The sequence below is a fragment of the Chelonia mydas genome, chromosome 5 (assembly GCF_015237465.2).
Source record: "Chelonia mydas isolate rCheMyd1 chromosome 5, rCheMyd1.pri.v2, whole genome shotgun sequence".
NCBI lineage: Eukaryota > Metazoa > Chordata > Testudines > Cheloniidae > Chelonia > Chelonia mydas.
The window spans coordinates 61,874,331-61,898,315 of NC_051245.2; the positions used below are offsets into that span (position 1 = coordinate 61,874,331).

At 40.5% G+C, this 23,985-nt stretch overlaps 1 protein-coding gene across 2 annotated transcripts in view; it reads right to left on the minus strand.

The window, feature by feature from the left end:
- The window catches only part of CHD1 (chromodomain helicase DNA binding protein 1), an 86,745-nt gene that overhangs the window by 46,155 nt on the left and 16,605 nt on the right, over nt 1-23,985 (minus strand). For both annotated transcript variants that reach the window (XM_027830675.3, XM_007054090.4), the window contains 6 exons: nt 13,097-13,301; nt 11,920-12,027; nt 10,404-10,471; nt 8,242-8,391; nt 7,638-7,900; nt 330-555 (listed from right to left, as the gene is read on the minus strand). In XM_027830675.3, coding sequence (XP_027686476.2) covers nt 330-555; nt 7,638-7,900; nt 8,242-8,391; nt 10,404-10,471; nt 11,920-12,027; nt 13,097-13,301 — 1,020 coding nt within the window. The remainder of the gene's footprint in view (nt 1-329; nt 556-7,637; nt 7,901-8,241; nt 8,392-10,403; nt 10,472-11,919; nt 12,028-13,096; nt 13,302-23,985) is intronic.

The following is a 23,985-nucleotide window of genomic DNA, read 5'->3' on the forward strand; positions in this document are numbered from 1 at the left end:
TATTTTATTTATACTATGCATATTATAAACATTTAAGAAAAATAACTTCCAAACAACTTAGCTATTTATTAAAGGCATGATCCTGCAAGATGCCACATATCATCATTCACTCATGAGTAATGAAGTTGAGGATGCTGTACACCTTGCAGGACCTTAAAATGTCAAGGTGGTTTTAACAATAAAAAGATCATGTATTATCTTCTTGCTGAACACATACTATGGAAATATATTCTCATACGGAGATCAATCCCCTTACAATACTACATAAGCACAAATGCTGGTAAAAAAAAAAATCTGTATTATGAAAGATGACTATCGATAACATTCACCATCGTTTTGTTTCCTGATCCTTTTTCTTGTAGTTGTCCAGTTTCTTCATTCCTTTAACATTCTGCTGCTTCAAGGTTTCTTCAGTCTCCCATGTGTTATGGATATGAGACCAGCCTTTCCATTTAATTAGATACTGTGTTTCTCCTGGCTCCTTCGATTTATCAAACCCTGCATTTGGATCACCGTCTGCCTCAACTGCATAGATGGTGGTTGTAGCACCAGTGGCTGAAAAGGAAATCACAAGAGAAGTTTTAATAGAGCATAAGTACCGGTGAATCACCTAACAATGAATTTGATACTAATATAATTCAATTGGTAATTTTTTATAATATGAGCATTTATCAACACATGATCAACTACTTCTGTAGTTCTCTTCCACCTAGTGTTACTTGCGTAATTCTGCTGCAGAAGTATATGCCAGTCAATAAATAGTCTCAAAGACTTGATTTAATAATAAGACAATGTAACCAATAAAACTGAGCATCTAAATTAACTGAAGGTGAAAGGAGGGTGGATGAAAGAAGGGGTAGACAGCCACCTTACAAATATCTAAAATAAACTGATAGACGAGAACTGACAAGCTTGTCATGACATCTCATGACAGAGAACATCAATCCCAGCACTCAACGGACTTTTTTATGGGACATATAGTTGCTAAGAGGGAGCAATTATCATAACCAACCTATTGCAGGCTACCAAAATTCCAGCAACACCACATTCCTAGATATTCTGGTGATCCAGGAAGAGGTGACAAGGTCAAATTCTACCAATGCCCACTTGTCTACCGTGACTTTGCAGTGTACGACTACAATGCAATCAAAGATGTGACTAGCTGAGATAGGAACACCCATGCTAGCGCTAATCTAGCAAACAAGGCTAAAAATTGCAGTGAAGATGTGATGATGGTGGCTTCAGCATGGGCTGTACATGTTAGTACAGGACCTGGGTACATACTTGCATTGATCACACAACCATTTGCATACAACTTGCTTTGAGAAATGCAAACCACATTGTAGTCATCCACCATCTGAATCTCCACCAATATAGCGTCAGTGAGGTCAGAAATAGGTGGCATGATAATCCTACTGCCACCAATACCATCCCACTGATAAATGTCCTATTTAGCAGACTTTCTGCATTCTTCTGAAAAGGGGTTAAGTTTGTAGGAAGCTACTTAGTTGTGCATACAGTGTAGCACACAATATGAAGCTCATTTGCATGGCACTGAACTAGCTTCCCCTTAAACTCCTTCCACAGCAGCTGTCCTCTCATTCTCTTCCATTCCTTGACCATGGAAGTTTCCCTATAAAGTATTCAATGAGGCTTATTTAAAAGGGCACTGTCAGTTTTAACACACTTTCTGTCTGAAGCTTTTAACCTAGCATTGTTACAAATTAACACCTAAAGCTACCTATAACTGAAAGAGATAACAGAAAATTCCACTTGTTTACTCTTTTCATTTGTCATGCTGTGCATAGTTAATTTCATGGTTTCACCTATATAGTCAGTCTGTTTCCCCTTCTGTTTGGTGGTTTCTCTCATACCAATAGGGGGTGATAAACATTTAAAAAAATCAAAAAGTGTTATTGTTAAACAACAAACATTGACAATGGGACTCATAGATATGTTTAATACCTGAAACTACATTTAACTTTTTTGTTAGTTTGTTTTAAGTTGATGAGATTTCATGTTGTTGATGTCGTTTTAAAGCCTTGGAGTAATGGGATGATGATGATGATAATGAGATGGAGAAAAAATCAGGAACAGAATTTCTTATGGTGAGAGCTGTCAGACCTTGTCTACACTGGTATTTTACTCCAGAGGTGAAATTTAGACTCCACTGAAGTCAATGGAAATTCTGCCATTGGCTTCAATAGGCAAGGATTTCACCTCTAGCGTAGGCATAATTTTCACCAATGCAGCAAAATTTGCACCAAGGTAAGATGGACCAATGCAGCTACACTGGTAGATGACATTCCCGAGAAGACAAAGCCCTACTTTCTGGAATACCAGAAGCAATAAAAGCTTCATCGCTTGGGATATCAAGGCCAGGTCTACACCACAAACATTTGTTGGCATAGCTACGTTGCCCAGGGTGCAATGAGGTGCAATTTACAACCAAGATAGCTGTGCTAGCAAAGCCACTAGGTCAGATACAGTTATACAATCAAAATTGCATTTATTTTGCTTGGAAATGGGGGGGCAGGAGGACTGGAATAAGCAATGCTTGCAAAAGCAGAGTGCCAGCAAAGCACTTCTAGCATAGACTTGGCCAAAACCAAGACTGTACAGAGCCCTAAAGAATACACCCTAAGGTGGCCAACCTGTGGCTCTGGTGCCACATGTGGCTCTTCAGAAGTTAATATGTGGCTCCTTGTATAGGCAGCGACTCCAGAGCTGGAGCTACAGGTGCCAAACTTTCCAGTGTGCCAGGGGGTGCTCACTGTTCAACCCCTGGCTCTGACACAGGCCCTGCCCCTACTCCACCCTTCCCGCCTCCTCCCCTGAGCCTTCCATGCCCTTGCTCCTCCTCCCCCGCCCCCAGCCTCCTGCATGCCACGAAACAGCTGATCAGGAGGTGCGGGTAGGGAGGAGAAGGTGCTGATCAATGGGGCTGCAGGTGGGCGGGAGGTGCTGAGAGCGGGGAGTGGAGCTGATGGGGGGCTGCTGACGTATTACTGTGGCTCTTTGGCAATGTACACTGGTAAATTCTGGATCCTTCTCAGGCTCAGGTTGGCCACCTCTTCCTTAGAGTATCACAGCTGGCTCCACAGAGAGGATAACATGCCCTAAAATGGACCTTTTCTAATTTAGTTCTGTTATTTCCAAACACACTTGATAAGCAAAGTAGTCAGTTGTTTCTGTTAAAGTGAACTATCAGCAGTGATTAGCAATGGAACTGTATCAACATTTGCCTCTCTGATATGAATGGGGCAGTTTAAACCTCTACAAACATAGTTTCACAAAATCACAGAAATGTAGCGCTGGAAGGGACCTTGAAAAGTCATCAAGTCCATCCTCCTGTGCGGTGGCAGGACCAAGTAAACCTCGACCATCCCTGACAAGTGTTTGTCCAACCTGTTTTTAAAACCTCCAATGATGGGGGTTCCACAACCCCACTTGGAAGCCTATTCCAGGGCTTAATTACCGTGGCAGTTTGTAGGTTTTTCCTAATATCTAACCTAAATCTCCCTTGCTGCAGATTAAGCCCATTACCACTTGTCCTACCTTCAGTGGACACGGAGAACACCTGATCCTCACCTCTTTGTAACAGCCTGTAACGTATTTGAAGATTTATCAGGTCCCCCCTCAGTCTTCTTTTCTCAAGGCTAAACATGGCCACTTTTTTTTTTTTTTTTAAACCTTTCCTCATAGGTCAGGTTTTCTAAACCTTTTATCATTTTTGTTGTTCTCCTCTGGACTCTTTCCCATTTGCCCCCATCATTCCTAAAGTGTGGGACCCAGAACTGGAAACGGTACATAAGCTGAGGCCTCACTAGTGCCGACTAGAGTGAGACTATTACCTCCCATGTCTTACGTAGGATACTCCTGTTAATATACTCCAGAATATTAGCTTTTTTTTTTTTTTTTGCAGCCGCATCGCATTGTTGACTCATATTCAATTTGTGATCCACTAACGTCTCCAGATCACTGTCAACAACCATTTAGCCAGTTAGTCCCCATTTTGTAGTTGTGCATTTGATTTTTCTGCCCTAAGTAAAGTACTTTGCACTTGTCTTTATTGAATTTCATCTGGTTGAATTCAGACCAATTCTTCCAATTTGTCAAAGTCATTTTGAGTTATAATCCTGTCCTCCAAAGTGCTTACAACCCTTCCAGCTTGCTGTCACCTGCAAATTTTATAAAGATAGTCTCCACTCCATTATCCAAGTCATTAATTAAAAAACATGGAAGAGTACCAGCACCAGGACTGACCTCTGCAGGACCCAACCAGACACACCCTCCCAGTTAGACAGTGAACCACTGATAACTACTCTGAACATAGTCATTAAACCAGTTGTGCATCCACACTCATAGTAATTTCATCTAGATCACATTTCCCTAGTTTAAATATGAGAATGTCATGTGGGACTGTGTCAAAAAGCCTTACCAAAAGGCTTCAGGTGGTTAGTAGACTCACTGAGCCTCAATGCATTCCAAAGCCGCCTTCACAACATCAAAAAATATGAAAAAAAGTTTGGTTTGTAGAAACTAATAAGGTGGAAGGAAGAGTGTGCTGGAAAGATTCTGGTGCACTTCAGTTCACTTCAAGCCTCAAACCTAAGCAAGACGAGGTTAATACATTCCATATTGGGGCAGAGATGGGAATGTTTTTATAAGTTTTCTAAAACAGAATGAAGGAATTTAACTTCATTAAAAGAAATTTCTACAGAAGTACAACCTGGTCATCGTAGGTAAGAGACGCGTAATTAATGTATAAGTGTAGGCCCTGATTTTGTCAACACATGTACATCTGAATATAAGTGAAACAGTGAAATTAAGAAAGAGTTGATAAATTTGAGTTTTTGAATTCGAATCTGGAATCAGTTGGGAGAAAAGATGGTTTATCCATTATATTACAAAAAATTAAAGCCTCTTATTATACAATAGGCTTCAGAAAAAATTAAGTGTTTGGGTATAGGGCTAGCTGAAATTATTTATCAGTGTAAGGAAATATGGAGATGTGGACAGATCTTCCACTTACTTACAGAAGAGTTAAATATTCTAATAATGAATATGCTCCCTAAGTTTTCGCCTCTCATGGGCCAGTTTTTCCAAAATGAGGCATAAAGTTATTTACATTACTTTAATGGAAAGATGCTCCTTAGGGTTACATTCATTAACATTTTGTTTGCCATAGGGGTGGTATTAAATTACAGCTCCAAATTATTAATATTGGGATGTTCTAGTTCAATCCTTTTGTCATCAGTACAATGTGTTTTGACATCCTTTGCACAGAGAGACAAGGTGGGTGAGGTAATATCTTTTTTTGGACCAACTTCTGTTGGTGAGAGACAAGCTTGCAAGCTTGCACAGAGCTCTTCTTCAAGTCTGGGAAATGTACTGAGTGTCAAATATACTAAATGCAAGTGTGCTAAATACAAGGTGGAACAACTAAAGAGTGTATTTAGTTGTGATAGCCCGAGTATCTTTCCCAGACCTGAAGAAGAGTTCTTTGTAAACTTGAAAGCTTGTCTCTGGTCCACTAAAAGATATTACCTCACCCACCTTGTCTCTATAATATCGTGGACCAACACAGCTACAACACCCCTACAAACTGTACACAGGATAGATCAGGTTATTTTAGCATATTACAGTTTATATTTTACCTATGTTTAGTTTAAATGACACATAGGTTCAGGAGAAGAGTGGAATATATTTCATAAACGTAAGACTGTACCATTTGTATTACAGTTAGGCCATGGAGTTTAAATCAGTTATTCCCTTTGCAGTGAAATTTTACTTTGTTTTGGAGTTGCATAGAAAATATAAAACAGATTGAGCTGGTTTTGAATATGGTTTGGAAGAGCACTAATAATGCAAACCTTTGATCAAAAGGAAATTAATAAATAATTTAATAGACCATATTAAGTATCCATTCAGATATCACCCACAGACCTTTGAAAATGAAGATACAGAACCCATATTTGAACTTACATTTGGTATATCTTTGATTATGAAGTTTATTGTTTCTTTATATGTTTAGGCTCATCCAATTAGGAATGCTACTGTATATTTATAATTTAAATAATTTATAAAACAGCACATATTAAAATGTAAGGGGACAGTAGCAGTGGTGAATTTCTGGTGTGGATCAAGGTTATTCACTACGTCAGCAGTTCTCAAACAGTGCGTCGTGTCATCAGAGCTGGCTTAGTCTTGCTGGGTCCCAGGGCTGAAGCCAAAGCCCACGGGCTTCAGCTCTGGGCGGCCGGGCTCAGATTACAGGCCCCCTACTTGGAGCTGAAGCCCTCGGGCTTCGACTTTGGCCCCCTTGCCCAGGGTGTTGGAACTCAGGCTTTGTCCCCTGTTCCCCTGCCCCACCTTGGGCAGCAGGGCTCAGGCAGGCTCAGGCTTCAGTCCCCTCCTCCTGGGGTCGTGTAATAATTTTTGTGGTCAGATGGGGGTTGCGGTTGAATGAAGTTTGAGAACTCCTGCAGTACATACATGAGCTTGTGAATTCCCTTTCAAAACGGCCTATCTAGTCTGAAGAAAAAAGATTTCATGATATTATGAAACTGTATTTTCCCCAAATTCTTAATACTTCACTACCAAAGAGAAATAATTCACAATGTGTTTTAAATTTAATGTATGTTTAACATTATTTTGGGGGAAGAGGACAAACATAAAAAAGTTATGCACGCTATATATTTTTTGAAATGTAAAAATGTTTTTTTCTTTAACTGTAAGTTACAACAAAAGTTTAAAAAGAATTTAAAACAGGATTATCAAAAGCTCATTCTGGACAGAGCCAAATTGCAATTTTAATTATGGCTGTGGGACAGGGCATAAATATTGAACTCCATATACTACCCTCATAATCAACATGAAATTCCCACTAATATCAAAGGAAAGTTTGCACACAAAAAAAGTGTAAAATATGTATTTTACATCTTAACTAAAGTTTTAGTTATCATTATTTATCCACTATCTTATTGCCACATTCAGCATCACTCAGTGAGGAAGTATGCTCACCTCTATGACCATCATTCTTTCTAACCTTCCCTCTTCATCCTCTCCCTCCCCGCCCTCCTTTGTGGCCATATCAACACCAGGAAGAATGGTGTATTTTAGCACATGTTAACTAACACGTTAAAATCTTAATACAGACAGGGTAAGTTGTGGTTTTAAAATGTTAGCTGGTGGAGATCAACCCCTAGGGCTGAGACTAGGGTTTTCCTTGACCAGTTAACACACATTAAAAAGGACATTTTTTCTTAGACATCTGAATTTCTTTCCCTCAAGCAACTCCCAATTCCCACCTCCAATGGTTTCATTCCTACACCCTTCTCTATTTTACCCCCCAAACTACTAAGCAATTCAACAGTTAACGCAGATACATAAACCATTATCATTACACTGGGGAGCTAACATCCAAAATGTATGCAAGCACGCACGCATGAGCAAGAATACTCCATTTGTTTACTCTGAATTCAAATTTAGGAAGTTATCTTTGCATTTATTAAGCTATAAACTGGTTTTTAAATGAAAGTTTAGATGCTGCAGAAACTGAAACAAATACATAAAAGTTGTAAAAACTGCTCTTGGATTCACTGTAGCATTTTGATAATATAGGTCAAAAATACCTCCTTTTCGTCCAACACGACTATCCATAAACTTTTCTATAGTTTCAAATTCATCTTCTTCAGGTTGTGGGACATCCTCTCCACAGACTTCCAGCAAGTCATCTGAATCTGTCTTTGTTTCTTCAGCTTCTTTGTAACTAATATTGACTGTTGCCTGGCGACGAGACCCTCTTTTATCATAATCATCATCCTCATCCTCATCGGATGAATCAAGTTGCCTCTTTTTCTGTCCTGCACTCTTTTTCCCACTTTTTGGCTTAATTCTTAAAAAGAACAAGAGTTGACAAAACAAAGATGTTTTCAATATAGAAATACCCACAAATGTTCTGCCATTTCTTACAGAGTATTAATATTTCACAGTGATTGTTCAACTGTACCACACTCAATTAGATAATGTAGGGAAAAACATTCACTATGACTCACTGCTGTGATAACATCTTTTGTAACTTCAAAAAACAACTTCCATTCTTGGGATACAGAACTCTACTAATAAATAGTTACATCTGGATTTGAGCTTAAAGAGAGAGAGAGAGAGAGACACACACACATTCATATTTCCATCAGAAATCTTATAACAAAGTATCTTAATTTCCAGAATTCTTACCTGCTTGGAGGTTTCCTGCTTTTCACTTTATTTTTTGGCTCATAGTCAGATTCACTCTCTTCACAACTGCTTTTCTCTCTCTCCTCCTCTGATTCAGAATCTGAACCAGTCCCAGAGACAGATCCTGATCCAGACATTTGCCAGTCTTCACTGCATATATTGAAAGGCAGAAAAGTCAAGAATTAGAATATTCAGCATTACTGTGAAGTCCATATATATGAACGCCAGCAACTGGAATAATCTTGTTGACAGAAATAAGCATTAAGGCAGTTAATAATTCAGTGTCATTAAAAAGATAGAAAATGTTATGAAAACTCATTGATCTCTCTACTGCCATGAACATGGATACTGCATCTGGAAGCATGGAATACCATCCAATTTCTGAACGCCCCCCCCCCCCCCCCCCACGTCAGATGGCTTTTCATTAAGCAGTAAATCAGGAAGTAATATAATGACACTAGAAACACTTTTCTTCACTTTACCTCTTACAGAAACAAGAAAGATTATATTTTCAATGTTCAGTGTTCCAGTAAATGGATAATTGTTCAGGAGTTACATGAACTTTTAACGCTACAGTGTTACATGAACCTACTATAATCAGAAAAGGAGGACTTATGGCACCTTAGAGACTAACCAATTTATTTGAGCATGAGCTTTCGTGAGCTACAGCTCACTTCATCGGATGCATACTGTGGAAATCGCAGAAGACATTATATACACAGACACCATGAAACAATACCTCCTCCCACCCCACTCTCCTGCTGGTAATAGCTTATCTAAAGTGATCACTTTAGATTGTTTCATGGTGTCTGTGTATATAATGTCTTCTGCGATTTCCACAGTATGCATCCGATGAAGTGAGCTGTAGCTCACAAAAGCTCATGCTCAAATAAATTGGTTAGTCTCTAAGGTGCCACAAGTCCTCCTTTTCTTTTTGCGAATACAGACTAACACGGCTGTTACTCTGAAACCTACTATAATCAGGGTTTCTTCCATGGATATTAATTCTGGGCATCCTGACAAACTGATATGTAGGTTGGCAAGTGGCTATTTGGACAAAGAGACAACAGCTATGAAAATTTGTCTTTTAGGGCTCAATATTCTGTTTCAGGAAACATGGACAGAGGTCTCTGCGTATTTGGTAAGATAATTACATACAAATGTACTAGTTAAAATATTCTTAAAACAAAACAATTGTTTATATTAGATTATTACATATATAAATTCAACAACAGTTTTTGGTTTTACATACTCTAATATAGATTTCTGTGAATTTTTAAACGACAAAGGATAGGAAAAAAATAAATAACTTTTGTCAATCACAACCAAAAAGAACTAAACATACAAAATTACACACTAATTTTAAAAGAGAGGTTTTTTGTTTTTAAAGAGTTCATGAAAAGTGCCAGACTGACAGTCCTAGAAATTGAAGTGGTTTATTTTCCACAGAAACTATATCACACAGGCAATGGCAGTACAAGCTTCCCTACACTGCACCTCTAACCTTCCTCAACTCTGACCAGGTGAAGGGCATGCTTCTTGGGGCGATAGGATAGTTCTAATTTCCATAAGTCATTCAATCCTTGGTTGCTGTACTGAGATCAGTAAGACTGCCAATTAGTGTCAAACATGATGGTCATTTTTGCCCTTGAGATTTCAAAAAGATGACAAATTGTAACAACTTTGTCACTAACTGCTTAATTCCAACTAGTAACCCAGAGATAAAATGACCTATATAGCCTATTCCCAACTACCTTGGCCATATATAGATAATGTTCAGGATATTCAACAGGAAAAGTAATGTTACAACTAATACACTCCACTGTAGATTCTACAAAGCATTGCTGGAGGTGCTTTTGAACAGACACAGTCAATACAAGTGTACCTGATGCAGGGTATTTTACTAATTGGGGAATTTAAAGTCCTGTTTTACATATAGGACTCAACCTGAAATATATGTTGCATCTAAACATCTATGTATTAGAAAATACCCCAACATTCTAATCAAAAGAGAGAAGTGATAAAATCAAGTCCAAAAACCAACCTGAAGTCAGAGTAGAACTGAAATACTTTTATATATTAGATGAAGTATATATAAATACTAAAATATGCAAGTAGGAAGGACATTTTTATATAGTATTCTTATATGTAAAATATCCTACTCTTTATGTTTTTTCCTCTTGGTCTCACTGGATGAGTCATCCAAAGTGTCTGCACTACTAGAGGAATCCTGCAGAGAAAGCAAAGAATATATAGAATTCATTATCAAATATTAAAAGAGCAGTGCAACTGTTAGCAATCTGGCTTCCATTCTTGAATTGGTATAAATTTATTTTTCATGTTTGATTCCCTCTCCTTCAGTACACAATGATGCACTGAATACGACTAGGGTTTCCATATTTTAGTATGATTCAAAATCTATCACAATTGTTTATGCATTCACAGTGCTCTTCTAGAATATCTTTTTGAAGACTACTGTGCCTGCATGAAGTACATTTTTAAAACTGTCATAAATTAGTCAAAACGAACTTCCATCAGGAGACTGAAAATCTCCTCTGTAGTTTACAGATGAGCCCTGTACTAAATACCACCTTTGTACCTACTCAGGCCCTAGAATTGTTTAAACCGTTTTTTAAGAAAGGCAAAAATATATATGACTCCTCACTACCTTTACTCTCCAAAAAAATGGATGGACCCTATCAACTCAGACTTCCCTAAAATAATTTTCACTCAGGCGGAGAACAGTTCTGGAAAAATTTCATCCTGAAAAGAAACTTTTAGGAAGAACCATTTAGCAATAGCTGTAAGTTAAGATTTTCTAAGTGTTTACATGGAAAATCTTAATTTACATTTCCCATAAAACTAAAACAGTTAAAAATGAAAACAACTGTATACAAAAACAGAAGTCCAGGGTAACAGAAGAAGTAAATGGAGAAATTATGAGAGAAGATACTTCTGACCATAGTGTTTAATTATTCTTTAGAAGTGAGTAGAGATGTCCACAAACTTTTTTGTTTAACAGATAACTTTCACCCTCTCAACCTCAATAGTATCCCCTTTAAACATGTGCTCGCATCCTAGATTCAAATAAAATCAACTGTTCAGACTTTAAAACCTTCTATTTTGTATTTGAATAATTCTAAAAGCACTACAACAAGAAAATGAAAGTGATTCCTTGGAAGAGACTACAAGTTTAGGCCAAGGTTTCTCAAACTTTTTTTTTTTTTTTTTTTTAAATAGGGTGGACCATGTTCTCACAGGGATTGGCATGGAGCTACATCTCCTCCCATTCACTACTGCATAACATACTTTCAGAAACGACAGCAATTGCTTAGATGGAAAAGTAATATTTGGAAAGTACTTTTATTACTTTTAAGTAATTTAGAAGCTGGAAACACAAATGAGAGCCAGTAATACGTGACTTGCCAGCTTGGTCAATCGATCACAATTTGACAGCATCTGGCTAAAGCTTTCTAAGAAAGGTAATTTCTTCATCACTTACCCAAATATACAAAATTAAAAATGATTCAACATTTCTCTAGAAGAGCAAAATTCTCTCCTGAGATGTGTGTACACAATGCTTATTGCCTTCAAACAGACTTTCACACATACATATGGAGTGAGCTAGGACACCTCTATGTTTACATTTAAAGCATAGATTCAGAATAAGCTATTCACCTCTTCTGACCCACTGTTTGATGAAGCTGCTTTCTGCTGCTGCTGCTGCTGCTTCCTGAGCATTGCTGATCTCTGTACAGCCAAAATACTTGGATTTGATTTCCAAAACTGAAACAGAATTCAAATAGAAGAGTCATGCAATCAAATACGGTGGAACTTTATAATGATTTAATACAGTCAAATTCCCAAACTGAAGTTTTGCTAATAAAAGTAACTATTTTCAGTTTAAAGAATGAGAAGAATGTTTCAATTTGTTACAGCATTTTAATGCAAAATGTAGCATGCTTTACAGTAAATTTAAGTAAGAACCCTTAAATCAGCACAAAAGAATACATATGCTATAGTCATTGCTAACACATTTCAATTTTAAGTTGTTATAACTCAGATAATTCCAATAAGGAATGTAGTTAATACAATTGTCAAATAATTTTGCTTCATATGGAAGCATTGCAACACTTTAAAAAATGAATGAAGAGGAAAAACTTTGAGTTTTAAGCAGAATTATGTTAATTAATATTCTGTTATATTTCTTATACTTTCTTTCATTCAAGGGGAGTCATAATACTTACAAATATTATATATTACACACAGAAGGAACTAGAGCAAATCTGAGGTTATTTTATCCCACTGGATATGCTCAGAAGCAATTTTCTGAACAATTTAGATTTTCTTCTGAAATTTTGCAAACTTCTTCCTCATAGAAGACTGACTACATGCAAATTTGAAGTTTTCCAGTTCAACAGTTTATCAGATAACAGCAAGCTAAAGTATACAGATATGATTTTCAAAAACGAATAGAGTTAAGAAAGGATTTAGTAGCGTAGAGGCCTAAATAAGTGGCCTGATCTTGAAAAGTGGACTATTAATCTACTACAATCAATACGAGCAGCTGGGAGCTCAGCCCTTTTGATAATCAGGCTATTTAGGTACCCTGGTAAGAATTTAGGAGCATAATTTCATGTATCTATTTCTGAAAATCTTGGCCTTAATATTTTCCATGATATTCAAGTCATGGTATGCAGATATTTTACTCATCAATCCAAGCTCAAATCCTAACAGTTTAACAAGTCTTTCATTCTAGTTCTTATTTATAGCTTATCTAGAGTGAAAATAGCTATAGGAGATAACCACACAAAGTTGAATATCTTTCATTGGAATGTTTATTTGTGCATTTTACCTCAGCTCCACCAATTTTTGGTGGTTTTGCTTGAACTTGTTTCTTCTCTCTAGATGTGTCAGACTCTGATTCTGACTGACTGCCTGACTCTGAACCAGAGTCAGAGTCACTGCTACCTGACTGGCTGCTACTTCCATCGCTACTGCTTCCAGAACTTGAACCAGATCCAGAACCTGATGCTGAACCAGAATCGTCATCCGACTGGCTATAATTAGAAATAAAAGAATATTATGCAGCATTTTGAGTAGTAAAATAAAATCAAAGTGAAGTTAGAAATAATTTAGCTTCACCTGTAAAATTAATTGTGAAATTAGCCAAGCATGCATATAATAGCCTACCCTTAAATAACACACTACATCCATTTATAGGACCCCATGCTGTGATAACTGGGAGCACTTCACAAGTTGGATTAATTAACAACATATCCATAGACTATGCTCCCCTGCAGCCCACAGCTTCAAAGAGAGAGGGTAAAAAGACTTTGCCAGTTGATTAAATGTCCACAGTTTTACTTTCAAAGATATGGGCAAAACAAACATGCCTTGCTTATCTTTATAAATAGGGCCAAATTCAAGATAAGAGGTATCCATCTATTCCCTATAAGAGGAAATTGTATATTGGTGAAAGCCCTACACCCAACTTCCATGAGGTTCAGCTTTGGGACAGGTAGGTTATACGATGGGTTCCGGATAGACACACGTAGTATGATTTTCACCCTGGAGTTAATTAACAGCTGATGCACAAAGAAGAACTGAGATGGAAAGAAAGGGTCAGAGATAGCACCTCCTCTTTCCAGACAGCCAGACAACAGGAAAGGAGAAAGGGGTCTGATAAACTCAGAGCTATTAGCCAAACCTTGTATAAAAGTTTATGCGTCAAGCAAGGACCAGGGACAGCAGCCTGATATAGGACAGTTCATCCAGTCCAGGCAGGCAGAATGGTAATGGCACTGCATTTCACACCCATATCAATTATGTATTTGTTTGTTTTAAAGAACATCTATTTAATTTCTGTATCACCCATCACTCTCAGGTGAGAGAGAGAACAATAAATATGCTCTAAGACTGCAAAGAGGTCTTCCAGCAAAAGAAGGACAGATCAGATTGTCTTTCCTAATATTTTTGAAGTAAAAAGAAAAAGAAAAAACTTTTAAAAAACCACACATTTCAGCCCTTCTTTGTATGTCATAGAGAAACCAAAATAGGACAAGCTATCAATTTAAACAAAATCCTTTGTAGGTCACATTTCATGCCTTGTGTTGTAAATCTGGACCTGGTGATTTATACAAAGACAGCGTTATCAGGAAGGGTTATCAGGACCCTTGGATTCTATTCCTGAGGGCTCCCCTTCATAGGTAATTATACTAGCATGATTTTACTGGTATAGTTATCCAAATATAACTCCCCATGTTGACACTCTTATGCCAGTAAAATTCTCCCTTTAGAAAAAACGAGTCTCCCACTAAACTACTGCATGACCATCAGCAAGTCACCTGCCCTCCATACATAGTTATGCTTGAGATGACTAACTGTCCCCTTTTCTTTCTCTTCCTCCTTTTTAGTTACAGCACACTTCAAATAATTTATTTAATTTAAAAGAATGAATTAGTGTACGTAACATTTTGAAACAGTATTTTTATATGCACATATGGTGAACTATGCTCAAGATACAAACAAATCTGGTTTCTCAAAACAATTTTCTCTATAACCTGTGCTAAAGTCTCAGATTCTGAAAAAAAAAACAACATAATATTAATCTAACATAGAAGCCCCAATATTTTTTAAACAGACATCTTGACGGAAAGCATTATAGGGACAATATTGCCTTCAAAGTAGCCGACTAATTTAAAAAGAATGATAACAGGACTGTAAATAGGCATCTTGATAAAGAACAACAGGTAATACCAAAAAACAAACTATTACAAAAATCAATCCATCCTCTTAACAGTCTTTCAGTTACATGACACGTTTAAAAAACAAAAACAAAAAAAAAAACAACCTATCACATAACTTTAAACAAACTTTCCTTTGTGCTAAAACTATTTGAACCAATGTATGCAAGTTGCAAGTTTCTCTATCGATGACTGATGAATACATAAGACTACAAAGCATGCAGTAACTATTTTAAAGACTACCAGTAGCTTTATTTTAACAAACAAAAAACCAAAGCCTCTGTAAGCTAATTGGATATTTGTTAAGAGCATGTTTTCTACAATAAAATAATGTGGTTGGAGCAGTGCTTTTTTTAAAAAAAAAAAAAATTATGTCCTCATGGATGCCAAGACAGCATTCCACATATGAACTGAGAGTAATATTAGCACTAAACAACTAGCTATTAGTCAATGGGAGCTGTGAATGCTCAGCACCTCGGCTTTTAAAAATTAGGCATCATGAAATTGAGGCAATCGTGTAAAATTTGGCCCTTAACCTCCCCACCTTACTTTTCCCATGTCTAAAAGGGGACAATACCCATCTTTAGGGAAAAACCCAACATTGATATCCTCAGGATATGTCTACACTACGAAATTAGGTAGAATTTATAGAAGTCGTTTTTTTAGAAATCATTTTTATATATTTGAGTGTGTGTCTCCCCACAGAAAATGCTCTAAGTGCATTAAGTGCATTAACTCGGCGGAGTGCTTCCACAGTACCGACGCAAGCGTCAACTTCCGGAGTGTTGCACTGTGGGTAGCTATCCCACAGTTCCCACAGTCTCCGCTGCCCATTGGAATTCTGGGTTGAGACCCCAATGCCTGATGGGACTAAAACATTGTCGTGGGTGGTTCTGGGTACATATCGTCAGGCCCCCGTTCCGTCCCTCCCTCCGTGAAAGCAGCAGCAGACAATTGTTTCGCGCCTTTTTTCTTGAGTTATCTGTGCAGACGCCATACCACAGCAAGCATGGAGCCCGCTCAAGTAACCGTCACCGTATGTCTCCTGGGTGCTGGCAGACGTGGTACTGCATTGTTACACAGCAGCAGCAACCCATTCCCTTGTGGCAGCAGACGGTACAATAGGACTGGTAGCCGTCATCATCACGTCCGAGGTGCTCCTGGCCACGTCGGCCAGGAGCGCCTGGGCAGACATGGGTGCAGGGACTACATTAGAAGTGACTTGACAGGTCACTCTCTTTAGTCCTGCAGTCAGTCCTACTGAACCATCTTATGGTGAGCAGGCAGGCGATATGGATTGCTAGCAGTCCTACTGTACCATCTTCTGCCGGGCAGCCATGAGATGTGGATGGCTTGCAGTCCTTCTGCACCATCTGCTGCCAGCCAAAGATGTAAAAGATAGATGGAGTGGATCAAAACAAGAAATAGACCAGATTTGTTTTGTACTCATTTGTTCCCGCCCCCCCCCCCAGTCTAGAGGACTCATTCCTCTAGGTCACACTGCAGTCACTCACAGAGAAGGTGCAGCGAGGTAAATCTAGCCATGTATCAATCAGAGGCCAGACCAACCTGCTTGTTCCAATAAGAACAATTACTTAAGTGCACCATTTCTTATTGGAACCCTCCGTGAAGTCCTGCCTGAAATACTCCTTGATGTAAAGCCACCCTCTTTGTTGATTTTAATTCCCTGTAAGCCAACTGTAAGCCATGTCGTCAGTCGCCCCTCCCTCTGTCAGGGCAACGGCAGACAATCGTTCCGCGCCTTTTTTCTGTGCAGACGCCATACCAAGGCAAGCACGGAGGCCGCTCAGCTCACGTTGGCAATTAGGAGCACATTAAACACCACACACATTATCCAGCAGTATATGCAGCACCAGAACCTGGCAGAGCGATACTGAGCGAGGAGGCAACATTAGCGCGGTCACGTGAGTGATCAGGACATGGACACAGATTTCTCTGAAAGCATGGGCCCTGCCAATGCATGCATCATGGTGCTAATGGGGCAGGTTCATGCCATGGAACGCCGATTCTGGGCTTGGGAAACAAGCACAGACTGGTGGGACCGCATAGTGTTGCGGGTCTGGGACGATTCCCAGTGGCTGCGAAACTTTCGCATGCGTAAGGACACTTTCATGGAACTTTGCGACTTGCTTTCCCCTGCCCTGAAGCGCATGAATACCAAGATGAGAGCAGCTCTCACAGTTGAGAAGCGAGTGGCGATAGCCCTGTGGAAGCTTGCAACGCCAGACAGCTACCGGTCAGTTGGGAATCAATTTGGAGTGGGCAAATCTACTGTGGGGGCTGCTGTGATGCAAGTAGCCAACGCAAGCAAAGATCTGCTGATATCAAGGGTAGTGACCCTGAGAAATGTGCAGGTCATAGTGGATGGCTTTGCTGCAATGGGATTCCCTAACTGTGGTGGGGCCACAGACGGAACCCATATCCCTATCTTGGCACCGGAGCACCAAGCCGGCGAGTACATAAACCGCAAGGAGTACTTTTCAATAGTGCTGCAAGCTCTGGTGGATCACAAGGGATGTTTCACCAACATCAACGTGGGATGGCCGGGAAAGGTACATGACGCTCGCATCTTCAGGAACTCTGGTCTGTTTCAAAAGCTGCAGGAAGGGACTTTATTCCCAGACCAGAAAATAACTGTTGGGGATGTTGAAATGCCTATAGTTATCCTTGGGGACCCAGCCTACCTCTTAATGCCATGGCTCATGAACCCGTACACAGGCAGCCTGGACAGTAGTTAGGAGCTGTTCAACTACAGGCTGAGCAAGTGCAGAATGGTGGTAGAATGTGCATTTGGACGTTTAAAGGCGCGCTGGCGCAGTTTACTGACTCGCTTAGACCTCAGCGAAACCAATATTCCCACTGTTATTACTGCTTGCTGTGCGCTCCACAATATCTGAGAGAGTAAGGGGGAGACGTTTATGGCGGGGTGGGAGCTTGAAGCAAATCGCCTGGCTGCTGGTTACGCGCAGCCAGACACCAGGGCTGTTAGAAGAGCACAGGAGGGTGCAGTACGCATCAGAGAAGCTTTGAAAACCAGTTTCACGACTGGACAGGCTACGGTGTGAAAGTTCTATTTGCTTCTCCTTGATGAAACCCCCTGCCCCTTGGTTCACTCTACTTCCCTGTAAGCTAACCACCCCCCCCTCCTCCCTTCAATCACCACTTGCAGAGGCAATAAAGTCATTGTTGCTTCACATTCATGCATTCTTTATTTATTCATCACACAAATAGGGGGATGACTACCAAGGTAGCCCAGGAGAGGTGGTGGAGGAGGGAAGGAAAATGCCACAGAGCACTTTAAAAGTTTACAACTTTAAAATTTATTGAATGCCAGCCTTCTGTTTTTTGGGCAATCCTCTGTGGTGGAGTGGCTGGTTGGCTGGAGGGACCCCCCCCCTCGCATTCTTGGGCATCTGGGTGAGGAGGCTATGGAACTTGGGGAGGAGGGTGGTTGGTTACACAGGGGCTGTAGCGGCAGTCTGTGCTCCAGCTGCCTTTGCTGCAGCTCAACCATACACTGGAGCATATTGGTTTGATCCTCCAGCAGCCTCAGCATTGAATCCTGCCTTCTCTCATCACGCTGCCGCCACATTTGAGCTTCAGCCCCGTCTCAGTCCGCCACTTACTTTCCTCAGCCCGCCACTTACTCTCTTCAGCCCGCCACCTCTCCTCCCAGTCATTTCCTGCAGTCTGACATTATTTGCCTCCACGCATTCATCTGTGCTCTGTCAGTGTGGGAGGACAGCATGAGCTCAGAGAACATTTCATCACAAGTGCGTTTTTTTTTTCTTTGTAATCTTCACTAGCCTCTGGGAAGGAGAAGATCCTGTGATCATTGAAACACATGCAGCTGGTGGAGAAAAAAAAAAGGGACAGCGGTATTTAAAAAGACACATTTTATAAAACACTGGCTACACTCTTTCAGGGTAAACCTTGCTGTTAACATTACATACATAGCACATGTGCTTTCGTTACAAGGTCACATTTTGCCTCCCCCCACCGCGTGGCTACCCCCTCAACCCTCCCCCCTCCCCGTGGCTAACAGCGGGGAACATTTCTGTTCAGCCACAGGCAAACAGCCCTGCAGGAACGGGCACCTCTGAGTGTCCCCTGAAGAAAAGCACCCTATTTTAACCAGGTGACCATGAATGATATCTCACTCTCCTGAGGATAACACAGAGAGATAAAGAACGGATGTTGTTTGAACGCCAGCAAACATACACTGCAATGCTTTGTTGTACAATGATTCCCGAGTACGTGCTACTGGCTTGGAGTGGTAAAGTGTCCTACCATAGAGGACGCAATAAGGCTGCCCTCCACAGAAACCTTTTGCAAAGGCTTTGGGAGTACATCCAGGAGAGCCGCGAATGCCAGGGCAAATCAATCCTTTCACATGCTTGCTTTTAAAATAGTATTTTAAAAGGTACACTCACCAGAGGTCCCTTCTCCGCCTGCCGGGTCCAGGAGGCAGCCTTGGGTGGGTTGGGAGGGTACTGGCTCCAGGTCCAGGGTGAGAAACAGTTTCTGGCTGTCGGGAAAACCGGTTTCTCCGCTTGCTTGCTGTGAGCTATCTACAACTTCATCATCATCTTCTTCGTCCCCAAAACCTGCTTCCGTGTTGCCTCCATCTCCATTGAAGGAGTCAAACAACACGGCTGGGGTAGTGGTGGCTGAACCCCCTAAAATGGCATGCAGCTCATCATAGAACTGGCATGTTTGGGGCTCTGACCCGGAGGGCCATTCGCCTCTGTGGTTTTCTGGTAGGCTTGCCTCAGCTACTTAAGTTTCACGCGGCACTGCTTCGGGTCCCTGTTATGGCCTCTGTCCTTCATGCCCTGGGAGATTTTGACAAAGGTTTTGGCATTTCGAAAACTGGAACAGAGTTCTGATAGCATGGATTCCTCTCCCCATACAGCGATCAGATCCCGTACCTCCCGTTTAGTCCACGCTGGAGCTCTTTTGTGATTCTGGGACTCCATCATGGTCACCTCTGCTGATGAGCCGTGCATGGTCACCTGCAGCTTGCCACGCTGGCCAAACAGGAAATGAGATTCAAAAGTTCACGGTTCTTTTCCTGTCTACCTGGCCAGTGCATCTGAGTTGAGAGTGCTGTCTTGAGCGGTCATAATGGAGCACTCTGGGATAGCTCCCGGAGGCCAATACCGTCAAATTGTGTCCACAGTACCCCAAATTCGACCCGGCAAGGCCGATTTCAGCACTAATCCACTTGTCAGGGGTGGAGTAAGGAAATCGATTTTAAGAGCCCTTTAAGTCGAAAAAAAGGGCTTCATCGTGTGGACAGGTGCAGGTTTACATCGATTTAACGCTGCTAAATTCGACCTGAAGTCCTAGTGTAGACCAGGGCTCAGATAAAAATGCCATATGAAAATCTGTAACCCACCAAATCCCCTCTTTTTGTCCTATACAGAGGTGTTAACAGGCTACTCTACCTTGAATGATCCCTTAGAATATGAGCTAACTATTTATGCTAAACCATCTATTCCATCTTGCAATTAGCTGTGATTCTCAGAATACCTTTCCCAGACCTGAAGAAGAGCTCTGTGTGGCTTGTCTTTCTCGCCAACGGAGGTTGGTCCAATAAAAGATATTTTCTCACCCACCTAGTCTCTCTAATATCCTAGGACAGACATGGCTAGACCAACACTGCATATGTAGTGTAAAGTATTTTTAAGGTAGCTGGCTGTAGCTGTTGTAGATATTAAGGGAAGAGCCCTACTATCTACAACTGCCCCATTACGAGCTGTGAAGCCCAACAGTGTCATTCTCTTTCCCTGTCTCTAATCCTAGAGGAAGTCAAAAGAACAATGTTAAAAGCTACCTCTGTTCCCACCTTTGCTTCGCCCAGTGGGAGAGAAACAATGTTTCTGTTACCTAGAGAACAATCAGCTATTTCTATAAAGTGCTCATTGGGCATGTCTCCACAGCAAAAAAAAAAAAAGAGGTGGTGAGGCTCAGATCCCAAGTCACCTTCGGTTCACACTGCAGGGTTAAAAATAGCAGTGTAGATATTGGGGCTCAAGAACCTGCTGAGGGGGGAGGGTCTTAGAGCCCAAGTTCCAGCTCCAGCCCAACATTTATATTGCTATTTTTAGCGCCATAGCATGAGCCCTGCAAGCTAAGTCAGATGACGCAGGCTCTGAGCTCACAGCCGTGGGTTTTTTCACACCCAAGCGACGTAGCTGGTTGTCCTAAGTTTTAGGTGCAGACCAAGCCCCAGTGTTCTCAAGTAGGCGTGTGGAGAAACATGCTATTGAGCTTCTGCATCCTTACCCAGGAAAGAAAACAAGGCACTGAGATTGCTCCTAAACTTCCGCATTCCCTGATCAAGGGCTTGTCATTTCCTATATGGGAATTAATGAGGCAAAACACACAACAGAGGCAGTCCTCAGGGGTGTGTCTAAGTTTCTAATGTAAAAAAAAAAAAAAAAAAAATTTAAATGGACAAACCCTTTTTTCCCCTTTTCAGTTTACCTTTAACAGGTGGATCACTCTGCTCTAGTACACTGAAGAATGGATAAATAGTTTATGCCAACATGGACCACTGTTGTACCCCTTTAGATTGATACTACAGCCCCAACTGAGCTTTTGTTTTTTGTCCCTGCGTTCTACTGGATCACTGAAGCCTGACAAGTTCTCTTCTGATGGTAGAATATCCTTCACAGCCAGAAAGGGACAGTCAGCTTTTATCCTCAAGAACAATCCAACCCAAAGTATGGTTACATTTGTAAACTGCTTTGATATATGAACATATTATGAAAGTTTAAGTTTTAAAATTTACTTCGTGTGTGTAGGTGAGAGAGGGGAAGAAGGGATTTATCTTAGGAAGCATAACACTCCATCCATATTTCAATTCACAGCTTCTACCTAAAATATGACAGTAATTATTTTTCTCAAGCTCACACACTTGCTGGGAGATTAGTTCTTCCTAACCAAGCTGATGGAGAAAAGAAAGAGGAAAGAAAAGGTGGGTGGAGGAGAGAGAAGAATCCATTTGTACCACCAGAAGAAATGAGAGGAACAGAATTAAGTTGGAAAGTTTGGCAAAAGTGAGAAGGATTGTTTTTTTTTATTTACTTTGAAAGTCTACTTCATCTACTCCTGTAAGTTTAGTTTCAGTAATGAAGAGCTAACCATTCAAAATTATTAATAAAGGTTAAAAACAAACTTGTACACATCTCCAAAGAAACAGTTTTAGCCCAGACTCCCACTCCATAGGCTTGTAGGGTCTGAAAACTGTATGTAATTTGTGTCAACAAACATTGGTGTTCATGAGGTACCTCATTTAATTCTGAAATAACCCTTGTAGCAAAGCAGAGTTGATTAAGTTTTTCCAAGACCCAGAAAGTCATCATAAGATACAGGGGTTGTCTGGAGGAAAAAAAAGTAGAGTGTTGACTGGAGGGTTTGTCTGGGGCATGCAGAGGGTGAGTGGGGGTGTTGCCTGTGTGCACTGGGAAGGTTTTGGAGAATTGGGATGGTCAGACTGGAGTAGAACATCATGGTTTTGGCATTCCTACCCTAGGTCTATGAGGACTTGGGAGGATATGCCCTACTCCATTCCCACCAGCCCCTGGCCTTCCAGTCTTCTCTTCAACCAGTACCTGCTCTCTTAGGCAACATGTACAAAAAAAGAATTGAGGCATTGGTAAGTGAAACAGTGGTAAGTGAACCAGCACCAGCATAAGTACCAACAATGCAGTGAGTTCATATCAGTCATGCTATTTCATCTGCAGGTTCTTTGCATTTTTGCCCCACGTGCATACTAGTGTTCTGTCCACTGACACATCTCTCCCCCTCTGGGTACTATTCCACATTTTCCAGCACAGCACTTTGCAACAGGTGTAAGATTATACAGTATATAGTGTATGTATTTGCACTTATTTACATACTTTTATTTTAGTTGTCACTTTTGAATGGTGCTGTCTTGCATGAGGAATTGCTCATCTGACGCTGAGGGGCAGAAGCTATGCCCTCCTAATTCACTGCAGATACCATGACAAAAAGCCTAAACCTCTGCTGACCACGTTCCATGCACCCCACCCAGTTCCTCCATTGCCTTAGGTGCGAAGGCAGAGAATAAGAAAAAAAAAAAAGGGAAATGGGCAAATGAGAGGCTGAGATTATAGTCAGAGATGAAGGGTGAAAAGTCTGTCTGGGACATACACATTAAAGCCTCTGTTCTGTTTTTCAGAGCGTAGGGCTATGGAAGATGGTCCTAAGAGAAAGACTTGTAGTTGTAGCAGCCCCCAGTAAATATGGAGAGGGGGAGTCTGTGTGTACTTCAGACTAAATACTCATTTCATGAGGAGACAGGTTTCCAGGTGAAATTTCATGAGGAAAATATACATACAAAAAGTTACAGGTTTAAATTACAATGTACTTCAAGCTATTTTTGTGCCCTTCATTGTTTCTCTGTAAGATGGATTTGGGGATGTATCCCTTGGAAGCCAAGTGGAGCCAACTTCAGCAGAGTTCTATCTTGGCTGCTCTCAGGTAAACACTGAATTGGGACAGGAAGACTGGGTTTGAGCAGTTTGCATGCCAATCTGTAGTCAGTTTGACAGATGATAGAGGCAGTAGTCTGATCAAAACTGTCAGTGAAGAATGAGTAAAGGCATTCTAGGATAGCACTAACTCCCATCCAAAAAGTGGTTTTTATTTACACTTGAACATCACTGGAAACACCTGGGTGTACATATGTGCTAAGTGATCCACAGTATGATTAAAACTGAAGTTTTCCTAGTGCATGCAAGACCTATCTGCATCAACTGCCTTGACATAATATGGTTCTAGAACAGTGTTTTTTCCATCCCCAACATTCCACATCAATCTCACTGTCGACTGGCCTTAGGAAAACAGTGCATCCATTCAATTTTTGAATGAATTTTCAATTTTTTTGTTGAGTGCTAAGACACTTAGCATTTAAGCTTTCTTAAATTAAAATATCAGATCTACC